This window comes from Scyliorhinus torazame, chromosome 9 (genome assembly GCF_047496885.1).
Source record: "Scyliorhinus torazame isolate Kashiwa2021f chromosome 9, sScyTor2.1, whole genome shotgun sequence".
NCBI classification, from domain to species: Eukaryota; Metazoa; Chordata; class Chondrichthyes; order Carcharhiniformes; family Scyliorhinidae; genus Scyliorhinus; species Scyliorhinus torazame.
Genome location: NC_092715.1, coordinates 195,808,931 through 195,821,200, shown reverse-complemented (window position 1 = coordinate 195,821,200; position 12,270 = coordinate 195,808,931). Strand labels below are relative to the sequence as shown.

General features: G+C 41.6%; 1 protein-coding gene across 1 annotated transcript in view; it reads left to right on the top strand.

Moving 5' to 3' along the window:
• Nucleotides 1-12,270, top strand: part of mtap (methylthioadenosine phosphorylase) — a 253,472-nt gene that overhangs the window by 183,719 nt on the left and 57,483 nt on the right. The window contains exon 6 of the mRNA XM_072516927.1: nucleotides 1,441-1,680. Coding sequence (XP_072373028.1) covers nucleotides 1,441-1,680 — 240 coding nt within the window. The remainder of the gene's footprint in view (nucleotides 1-1,440; nucleotides 1,681-12,270) is intronic.

The window sequence follows — 12,270 nt, the reverse complement described above, 5'->3', positions numbered from 1 at the left end:
GGCGCGATGCCCGTCTGATTGGCGCCGTCTTTGGCGCCAGTCGGCGGACATCCCGCCGTTGGGGGAGAATTTCGCCCCTAGTGTGGGAATGAGCGTCGGTAGGGTGCCCTTTCAGAGGGTCGGAGACGACTCGATGGGCAAAATGGCCTCCTTCTGCACTGTACAGAATCTATGATTCTATGGCAGGACCCCAGTTGGCGAGATTTGTATTGCTGTAATGCTACTCGGTCTCTGGCCAGAAAGGGAACATTTGTATCTGTGGAATCTCGATCCTGCAGCTAATAAATTTTTAGAGGTTATTAAAATTGAAACATAATTTTCTGTTACATCTTCCTTTTTCTCTATCTCCATCCGAGCTTCCCTTCACCTATTTATTGCTCTTTCTATCCCTAATTTGACTCTAGTTCATCAATATCCTTCTCTGTCATTCATTTGTTTCCTTAACAATCCTTAAATTTCATTGGTTAAGGAGATGGACCATTGGTCTCAAGGTTCCAGGTGCCTATTGCCACTACCTTGGTGTGCAGGTGCAACAGGTGATTAAGAAAGCTAATCGAGTTTTGTCTTTCATTGCTAGAGGGATGGAGTTCAAGACTAGGGAGGTTATGCTGCAATTGTATAACGTGTTGGTGAGGCCACATCTGGAGTATTGTGTTCAGTTTTGGTCTCCTTACCTGAGAAAGGACATATTGGCACTGGAGGGAGTGCAGAGGAGATTCACTCGGTTGATCCCAGAGGTGAGGGGATTAGATTATGATGAGAGGTTGAGTAGACTGGGACTGTACTCATTGGAGTTTAGAAGGATGCGGGGGGATCTTATTGAAACATATAAAATTATGAAGGAAATAGATAGGATAGATGCGGGCAGGTTGTTTCCACTGGGAGGGAAAGCAGAACTAGGGGCCATAGCCTCAAAATAAGGGGAAGTAGATTTAGGACCGAGATTAGGAGGAACTTCTTCACCCAAAGGGTTGTGAATCTCTGGAATTCCTTGCCCAGTGAAGCAGTTGAGGCTCCTTCTTTAAACGTTTTTAAGAAAAAGATAGATACCTTTCCAAAGAATAAAGGGATTCGGGGATATGGTGTACGGGCCGGAGAGTGGAGCTGAGTCCACAAAGATCAGCCATGATCTCATTGAATGGCGGAGCAGGCTCGAGGGGCCAGATGGCCTACTCCTGTTCCTAGTTCTTATGTTCTTATGTACCTGGGTAACTATCCAGGGAAGTAAGTCAGAATTGTCCAAAGTGTCTAGGCGCTATCTAACAGAAATTGTTAGGTGAATTGGACATTCTGAATTCTCCCTCAGTGTACCTGAACAGGCGCCATAGCGTTGCGAAGGGGGATTTTCACAGTAACTTTATTGCAGTGTTAATGTAAGCCTACTTGTGACACTAATAAAGATTATTATTATCTCATTGCGTTTCTCCATTTGAATTAAAGGTGTTGTTAGATGTTGTAAAGAAGCTGGGAATTAGACACCATGCAAAGGGGACCATGGTTACAATTGAAGGACCCCGCTTCTCCTCGCGAGCTGAGAGTCTGATGTTTCGTCAGTGGCAAGGTGATGTCATCAACATGACCACTGTTCCTGAGGTGGCACTGGCCAAAGAAGCAGGTATTTGCTATGCTAGCATTGCCATGGCAACTGATTACGACTGCTGGAAGGAGCATGAGGAGGCGGTTAGTACAGTGTATTATTTTACATCAATGAGCACATTAATAAAATATAATATTGTGGTGCAGAATAACCTTTTTGCTCCGTTTGGACCTGTAAAGACTTAATTATCTTCAAAGACTCGCATTCAAAGTATCGTCTTGAATCGTTGACTTTGTCTATATATATATATATATATATATATATATATATATGTTTCTGGAACCTACCTCTTCATTCACCTGAGGAAGGAGCAGTGCTCCGAAAGCTAGTGATTCGAAACAAACCTTTTGGACTTTAACCTGGTGTTGTAAGACTATTTACTAATCTTTTTGACAACAGTGGTGGGGGAAAAGATAGCAGATAAGTTATGTGAAGAATACCTTGTATTTCTGACGATTGTTTAAAACGCTTTTATACCAAAAAAACACTGAAAATGCTGGAAATACACAGCAGGTCTAGTAGCATCTGTGGAGAGGGAAATAAAGTTTGTGTTTTTCTCTCCGCAGATATGACAAAGCCTACTGTGTATTTCCAGCATTTTCTTTGTTTATCTCGGTTTTCGAGCATCCGCAGTATTTTGCTTTTGAATCTCTGTTTTCCAGACCTGATTTTTATATTAAGGTGACTTCATCAAAACCAGAGATTATTTTCCAGAATATCAGCCTCGTGCAGGGCTTTCAGAATCTGTTCAGTATTTTAGTTAAATGACTCTAGATCTAAGTATTTACATGCTCATCTGTGTTGTCAAATGATAAATATATGTTGCTGTATATTTTTCTTCATACTATCGGAAACAAAGTGTAGCCAGAAGGAGCATAGTTATATTTATGCTGTTTTCAGATGGGACTCAAGACTGCAGCATATCATAAGACTGAAATGTTTTGAGGCATTAAGGTAAAATCGCATCAATATTGCATTTATCCTGGAACATGTTAACGTTGTACAATGCTTTATTCAATTTAATTTTGAAGTATTACTCCTTCTTTACTGAAGGTGCTAAACACTCCTCTGGAATTTCAGTATCTTCATCATATTGACAGTAAGTTTTGGTTCGTTGTCTGTCCAGTGCATTAAAACTGATACCGGAAATCTGCACATGAGCATGTGACAGGAAAACAGTGGGCGGCAGAAACAGGGATGTTTTATTTCTTCCCATCCCTATAGGCCATCTATAGTACCCCAACAGCTTCCCTATTTGTGATCTGCTAATTCAACTCATCCCGGAAGACAAACTGGAATCGTTGGATCTGTTTGGCTTATCACTCAACCAGAGTGGGAACAGTGTTTTCATTATTTTACGGACACAGACAATAATAGGTCATTCTGTTCCAATTTTGTGCAACATAATTAGACAGGAAGGTGAAAGATCTGGAGTTATTTTTCTGTATTGCATGCAGAATTCAAAAACAACCTTGAGTAATCAAATGTAGTAATCAAAACCATTGTCTCGGGACACAGAAGGCTGCCAGAAAAAATGCCGTAATCAATAAAATCTTACTGCTAAACTTTTCCTAAGTGAATAAGGGGGTGCCCATTTAAAACAGAGATGAGGTGGAACTTTTTGTCTTAGAAGGTCGTGAGTCTTTGGAACTCTTCCTGAAAAGGTGGAGGAAGCAGTCTTTGAATGTTTTTAAGGCAGTGGTGGATAGATTCTTGGTAAGCAAGAGGGTGATAGGTTATCGGGAGGTGGGCAGGATGCAGGTTTGAGGTTACTATCAGATCAACCATGACCTTATTAAATGGCGGAGAAGGCTCAAGGGGCCAAATAGCCTGCTCTTTGTTTGTGTTACTAACTTACAATTCAGTTTATATCACTAGTTAAAAGCAATACTGGCCTTCTGTGTGGGGGGTTAAGGCAAACCTGACAGTTAAAGTTCAAATGTAGGATGAGTACCTTAATACAAGTATCATTAATCACCAATATTAACACAAGCTGGGAACTGCCAGTGAAGACACTTACGGTGACCTGGTATGGCTAGAAGAGATATTTGCACAATCTGTACCCACTACTTGATATATTTATACTAACTGGGTACTGCCAGAAAATATCTTGACATTACCATTGGCAGCAGTAATATTTACAGCGAGCTGATATGGTGTGGCTGGTGGAGTTATTTGCACTGAAACTGCACGTGGATATATTTACACACTTAGGCACTGCCAGAGGGTATGGTTATATCAGCTCCTGCCAGCAGATATAGTTATACCCATGTATGCTGCCACTGGGTATTTTCATACCTGCTGGTAGTAACCATTGGTCTATCTATATTAATGGTCACTGCCAGTAGGTTTATTTACACCAATGGCTACCACCAGTGGGTATATTTACATGAATGGCTATTGATAGTGCAAATATTTATAGTAAGGGTTGCTGTCAGCAAGTATATTTACACTAATGGCGAATACCAGTGGGTATGGCTAATACTATTGGATATATGTACCTGAATGGTCACTGCCAGTCGGTACATTTACCCGAATGGCTAAAACCAGTTGGTTTATTTACACCAGTAGCTAATTCCAGTGGGTATATGTACAGTAATGACGAAGACCAGTGGGTATATTTCCACCAACAGTGACTGATAGCAACAATATTTTGGCAAATAGCTAATGCCAATGGGTATACTTGCAGCAATAGCTACTGCCAGCTGTCCTTCCCATCTGTGTTGTTTTCCATACTTTATTATAACAATGTGAGGTGCTAAATCTAAACACTTCTGCTGTCCAACTACTGTTAAAAGTTGAAATGTTAATGCTGAATCCAGCATGTTAACACTTTGTGAGCCGGTAACAACATGTATAGAAAGTAACAGGAGTCAGTTGTAAATTCATAGCAATAATCTATTTTGTAGATTAGTGCTGGCAATGAAAGTAAATACAGTAACTTAGTATCAGGGGATGGACAATAAAAATGCTTCCTCGGCAGCGATGCCCCAGTCCTGAGAAAGAATCAAACAAAATCATCCTGATAACACACTTTCACATCTACTACAGGACGTTTGATGGTGAGACGATATGTATTTTTCAGAGAGTTAGGAGCGTGCTTTCTTGTTGAGGCCTGACTTACCAACACAGTTTTCAAAATAAAGTTTATACCAATTTAGCTTTTATTTGTCTTCTATTATCTCTTTAGAACATGCTTCAACAGATACACCATTGGTAACACAAGAAGTTGGCAGGCAACTTTGTCTCCTTCACCAACAATATATGGCTTGCTATGCCATAATAAAGTGAATTGACTCTCGTTCTGATTTTCACCCTTCCTTTTGATGGAAGAATCTTATCTCCATTGTACACTCCCTCCCAATGGCTTCACTTAAATTAGAAATGCTATAATGACCTTGAAATTACACTGCACAATATTAGTACATGAATACTTAATACATTCGTATGGAATTGCTTCTCCATTTTAATGGAGGAAATAATTTGTTAATTTTGAATGGTTTAATACCTCAGTTCAAACAGCAGAAATAAAGGTTTCATACAGATGCATTATGTGTACATTGCAGATTGTAATTTCAAAGCCCTTATTATGAATGGAAAGCATGACCAATTTCACCATTCAGTGGCATGCTATTTTGATTGATCAAAAAGGGACAGATTAGTTGGGTCTAATGTTTTTCTGTTTCAAGAAATCCTCATGTTCTATTGAATGAGACAATACCATATTCCAGGTCACTTAGTAGCTGTTCTCAATTCTTCAAAGTAAGGTGGGTTGTACAAGAGTGCCTTTGGCCAAAAGTGTCCACTTTGTGACTTTGTGTGCCAATTCAGTAGGTCTATTATGTGGAACTACAGGGGCCACAAATCAATTGAATCAATATCCCCATTAGTTTCCACGTCTCTCAAATTACTAACAGTAACAGGTCCTGGTATCCTAATGTAAGATTACTCCACCCAATTGAGGTAGCAACCCTCAGAAAACTGCTTTACAAAAGCCCATGAAATTTAAATATGGTAACTATTTAGCAATGTAAGGATAATGTTTTAGCCCTGTCTCTAACTCAGAATGCCTGGACTACGAGTGAAAATTAGCCAACACGTGTGGGATCAGGGTATTAAACTTGATGATCAGCCATGATCACAATGAATGGTGGAGCAGGCTCGAAGGGCCGAATGGCCTCCTCCTGCTTCTATTTTCTACGTTTCTATGTTTCTACCTACACTACATGGACTGCAGCAGTTCAAGAAAGCAGCTCACTATCACCTTCTGAAGGGCAACTAGGGATGGACAATAATGCCTAACCAGTGATGCCCACATCCTGTAAAAAAAAAAGGAATTTAAAATAAAGACAACCACCTGGGTTTTGTGGGTCGAATTATAACAATTGAAGTGCTGTAAATAGCAAGGAGCTGGGTTGGAGCATGCCTTCTTTAGACTAATGTTTCACATTGAGTACAGTATTGAGTTAGGGGGATTGGCCATGCTAAATTGCCCTTCATGTCCAAAAAGGTTAGGTGGGGTTACGGGGATAAGGTGGAGGTTTGGGCTTGGGTAGGGTGCTCTTTCCAAGGGCTGGCGCAGACTCGATGGGCCGAATGGCCTCTTTCTGCACTGTAAATTCTCTTCTGCCCTGTAAATTCTATGATGATGATCTACTATCTGACCTTCCACCTCAGGTCAGGTGACCCCTTATGTAATACAGAGAGTACCTTACTGTATCTTATCCAGATACCGTAACGTATCTGATACTCAAGTTTACACACACGCAGCTATCATCATGACAACGACAGGTATATTTATACCAATGGCTAATGCCAGCAGGTTTATATACAACATTGGCTAATGCCAGCAGGTTTATATACAACAATGGCTAATGCCAGCAGGTTCATATACAACAATGGTGAATGCCAGCAGGTTTATATACAACAATGACTAATGCCAGCAGGTTTATATACAACAATGGCGAATGCTAGCAGGTTTATATACAACATTGGTTATTACCAGCAGGTTTATATCCAACATTGGCAAATACCAGCAGGTTTATATACAACAATGGCGAATGCCAGCAGGTTTATATACAACAATGGCTAATGCCAGCAGGTTTATATAGAACATTGGCTAATGGCAGCAGGTTTATATACAACAATGGCGAATGCCAGCAGGTTTATATAGAACAATGGCTAATGCCAGCAGGTTTATATAGAGCAATGGCTATTGCTAGCAGGTTTATTTCCAACATTGGCTAATGCCAGCAGGTTTATATACAACAATGGCTATTGTTAGCAGGTTTATATACAACATTGGCTAATACCAGCAGGTTTATATACAACATTGGCTAATGCCAGCAGGGTTATATACAACAATGGCTATTGTTAGCAGGTTTATATACAACATTGGCTAATACCAGCAGGTTTATATACAACAATGGCTAATGCCAGCAGGGTTATATACAACAATGGCTAATGCCAGCAGATTTATATACAACATTGGCTAATGCCAGCAGGTTATCTACAACATTGGCTAATGCCAGCAGGGTTATATACAACAATGGCTAATGCCAGCAAATTTATATAGAACATTGGCTAATATCAGCAGGTTTTCTACAACAATGGCTAATGCCAGCAGGTTTATATACAACACTGACTAATACCAGCAGGTTATCTACAACAATGGCTAATGCCAGCAGGTTTATATAGAACAATGGCTAATACCAGCAGGTTATCTACAACATTGGCAAATACCAGCAGGTTTATATACAACAATTGCTAATGCCAGCAGGGTTATATACAACAATGGCTAATGCCAGCAGATTTATATAGAACATTGGCTAATACCAGCAGGTTATCTACAACAATGGCTAATGCCAGCAGATTTATTTAGAACATTGGCTAATACCAGCAGGTTATCTACAACAATGGCTAATGCCAGCAGGTTTATATACAACATTGGCTAATACCTGCAGGTTTATATACAACATTGGCTAATACCAGCAGGTTTATATACAACAATGGCTAATGCCAGTGGGGTTATATACAACAATGGCTAATGCCAGCAGATTTATATAGAACATTGGCTAATACCAGCAGGTTATCTACAACAATGGCTAATGCCAGCAGTTTTATATAGAACACTGACTAATACCAGCAGGTTATCTACAACAATGGCTAATGCCAGCAGATTTATATAGAACATTGGCTAATACCAGCAGGTTATCTACAACAATGGCTAATGCCAGCAGGTTTATATAGAAATGGCTAATACCCGCAGGGTTATATACAACAATGGCTAATGCCAGCAGATTTATATACAACATTGGCTAATACCAGCAGGGTTATATACAACAATGGCTAATGCCAGCAAATTTATATAGAACATTGGCTAATACCAGCAGGTTATCTACAACAATGGCTAATGCCAGCAGGTTTATATACAACAATGGCTAATGCCAGCAGGTTTATATAGAACAATGGCTATTGCTAGCAGGTTTATATACAACATTGGCTAATACCAGCAGGTTTATATACAACAATGGCTAATGCCAGCAGGGTTATATACAACAATGGCTAATGCCAGCAGATTTATATGGAACATTAACTAATACCAGCAGGTTATCTACAACAATGACTAATGCCAGCAGGTTTATATACAACATTGGCTAATACCAGCAGGTTTATATACAACAATGGTGAATGACAGCAGGTTTATATGGAAAATGGCTAATGCCAGCAGGTTTATATAAAAAATAGGTAATGCCAGCAGGTTTATTTACATCGTTGGCTACTTTGGAGGATATATTAACATGAATGGCGACTGCCAATGGGTATATTTACAGCAATGGTTACTGCTGGTGAGTATTTTTACCTTGATGGTTTCTGCCAGTGTTTACTCTAAGGGGTACTCTCAGTGGGCATGTTTGCACTAGCCAGCAATAGTCAGCAGAGAAATTTACACTAATTGGTTATAGCCAAGGGAACCCAGGGTTGGCATTGTGATCATTTACATTGATCAGAAACTTCCATCAAGGATATTTACAGTAATAGCTTGGGTAATTATACAAACTGGATGTTGCCAGCAAAAATAGCTATACTAACTGGTTATGGATGGCAGGATTTTACCAGTGGGATTATATTTTTGTACTGGCTGGTTACTAATTATAAGAGTGCCGTATACTAACTCGTGACTAAAATTCAAGATGTTTTTTCTCTCCCAATGCCTCTCAATTGTTAGTAATTTGTTATATCAAATTGTCATTTATGCTTACAAGCTATTCAAACTGATCAATTTATCCCAGAATCCTCCTCGTTACGGTGGTTAATATACTTAGTTTTCTGTATTTCTGATAATTACCTTTCACTGTGCTGCTGTAGTATTGTCTCACATTTTACAAAATGGGAGTACATAACATTTTAATACTTCAGGCAAGGCAAAAACAATGATGAAAAAATCCTGAGCATTATGCTATCATCAGTCCCAAGATATGCAGGTTAGGTGGATTGGCCATGATAAATTTCCCTTAGTGTCCAAAAACGTTTAGGTGGGGTTACTGGGTTACGGGGATAAGATGGAGGTGTGGGCTCTTTACCTGGGGCTGGGACTGACTCGATAGGCCGAATAGCCTCCTGCACTGTAAATGCTATGATCTTCAGTGCTGTAATGCCACTTGACGTCTCTAGTTGAATACGAGATTATACTGACATCAGATGCTGAGCAAGGATTTTCTAAAATATCAGATTCACAATTACCACATTAATTGTTTATGATTTATTCAACCTGTAACATCTTATACACACAGTTCCGAAAATTGATGGACCCTATTGTAGTTTGGATAAAAGGCAATACGTCAGTTAAGAGAAATCAACTTAAATGGCCAGTAGGGGGAGTGCAGGGTGAGTGTAAATGGAGGGGGATGCAGTGCAGACCAATGGGTACTTGCTATCCAAAGAACACATGTAGTCTAGGAAGCAGGTGAAAACTGAGATTTTGCCAGAAATTACTGCTGTTGTTAGTATTTTGTGTAAATCTATTCCAATACGATGGCCCAAATTATCTGGTCTCTTGATAGTTGGAGACCAGACTTCCGATGGAAAATGCACATCCAGATGTTGAGTAAGTCCTGACACGTGGGAATTGCTCGAGAAGTTTAAACTTCCCTTCGGCTGAATCCCTGCTGCCTGGGACACTCGGTAAAGTCTCTGACCCTGGGCAGAGTCAGAGACTTGGGCTAGATATGACAACTTAGCTGGATTCTTTTTATTCATAAATATTTTAATTAAAGTTCGCATTTTTACACTGTCCAAGAAATGGATGAAACGATTATAATTTACAACTTACACATTGTAAATTCTATGATTGTTCCTTTTCGCACCCCACCCCCCCCCACCCCCCTCCTGCCTCACTCTCCCCCTCCCCCTTTTCTGCTCTCTCTGAATCCTAACCAGGCCCTTCCCTTCACCGTAGGTGGTTTGTTTTGCCATTTGTTTTATTCTTATAGCTTTGTGAGGGGCCCTCTGGTCCCTGTGTCGGTCTCTCCTTGGGTTCCACTTTGGTGTTATCTTGGGTCTTTCCCCCATGCCGACCCCCCCCCCCCCCCACTGTTCCTGTCTGCTTTCTATGGCCTTAGAGGTTCCTGCTGTGGGTCCCCCCGCACCCCCTCGCCCCATTCTATCCGTTGTTGGTCTTGGAACAGGCTAATGAATGGCCCCCATGCTTTGTGGAAGCCCTCGTCCTACCCTCAGATGGTGTACTCGATCTTCTTCAGGTGGAGTAATTGCAATAGGTCTGCCAGCCAGTCTGCAGTTGTGGGTGGTGCTGCTGACCACCAGCGGAGCAGGATTCTTTGTCGCTCAATTAGAGAAGCAAATGCAAGGGCGTCTGCCCTCTTCCCCATATGAAGTTCTGGCTGGTCCAATACCCCAAAGACTGCCACTCTCTGGCACGGCTCCACTCTCACCCCCACAAGCTTGGACATTGCCTCGAAGAAGGCTGTCCAAAACCCAACAAGTCCAGGGCAGGCCGACAACATGTGGGCATGGTTTGGCCAGGCCTCCCTGGCATCGTTCACATTTGTCTTTCACCTCCAAGAAGAACCTGCTCATTCGGGTTCTTGTCAGGTGTGCTCTGTGCACCACTTTAAACTGCTTTGCGCAAGAGGAGGTGGAGTTGGCCCTGCTCAGTGCTTCGCTCCAGAGTCCCCACCCTACTTCCGTCTCTAACTCTTCCTCCCACTTCTCCCTTGTTCTGTTGGGAGTCCCAGCAGTGCCCCTTTTCCATTCTGTCCATGTCCAGTGACTCCCCCAAAATTGTATCGAGTCACAGATGTTTACAGCATGGAAACAGGCCCATTGGCCCAGCTTGTCCATGCCGCCCAGTTTCTGTCACTAAGCTAGTCCCACTTGCCTGCATTTGGCCCTATTCCTTTAGACCCACACTGACCATGTAACTTTCTAACTGCTTTTTAAAGGACAAAATTGTACCCGCCTCTACCACTGCCTTTGGCAGCTCATTCCAGATGCTCACCACCCTTTGTGTGAAGAAATTTCTCCTCTGGTCTCTTTTGTATCTCTCTCCTCTTACCTTAAACCTATGCCCTCTAGTTCTAGACTCCTCGTCCTTTAGGAAAAGATTATCGATGCTCTTCATTATTTTACAGACCTTTATAAGATCATCCCTACGCCTCCTACACTCCAGGGAAAAAAGTCCCAGCCTATCCAGCCTCTCCTTTTAACTCAGACCATCAGTCCTGGTAGCATCCTCGTAAATCTCTTCTGCACTCTTTCTAGTTTAATAATATCCTTCCTACAATAGGGTGACCAGAACTGAACACCGTATTCCATGTGTGGTCTTACCAATGTCTTATACAACTTAACAGGGCAACATGGTAGCACAGCTCCAGGGTCCCAGGTTCGATTCCCAACTTGGATGGTCTCCCCGTGTTTGCGTGGGTTTCCTCCGGGTGCTCCAGTTTCCTGCCACAGTCCAAAGATGTGCAGGTTAGGTGGATTGGCCATGATAAATTGCCCTTAGTGTCCAATAAAGGTGAGATGGGGTTACGGGGATAAGGTGTAGGCGTGGGGTTAAGTGGGGCGCTGTTTCCAAGGCAAGGACCGGTGCAGACCCGATGGACCGAATGGCCTCCTGCACTGTAAATTCTATGATTCTATGAACAAGATGTCCCAACTCCTGTATTCAATATTTTGACCAATAAAACCTAGCATGCTGAATGACTTCTTCACCACCCTGTCCACCTGCTATGAACTTGTATCCCTAGATCTCTGTTCTGTAACTCTCCCCAACTCCCTACATTAACTGAATGGTCCTGCCCTGATTTGATCTACCAAAATGCATCACCTCACATTTATCCAAATGAAACTCCATCTGCCATTCATCGGCCCACTGGCCCAATTGGTGAAGATGCTGTTGCAATCTTGAATAACCTTCTTCACTGTCCACTATGTCACCAATCTTGGTGTCATCTGCAAACTTACTAACTGCCTCTGACATTCTCATCCAAATCATTTATATATATATATATATAAATCACAAATAACAATGGACCCAGCACCGATCCCGGAGGCACACCGCTGGTCACAGGCCTCCAGTTTGAAAAACAACCCTCCACAACCACCCTTTGGTTTCGGTCGCCAAGCCAATTTTATATTCAATTGGCTACCTC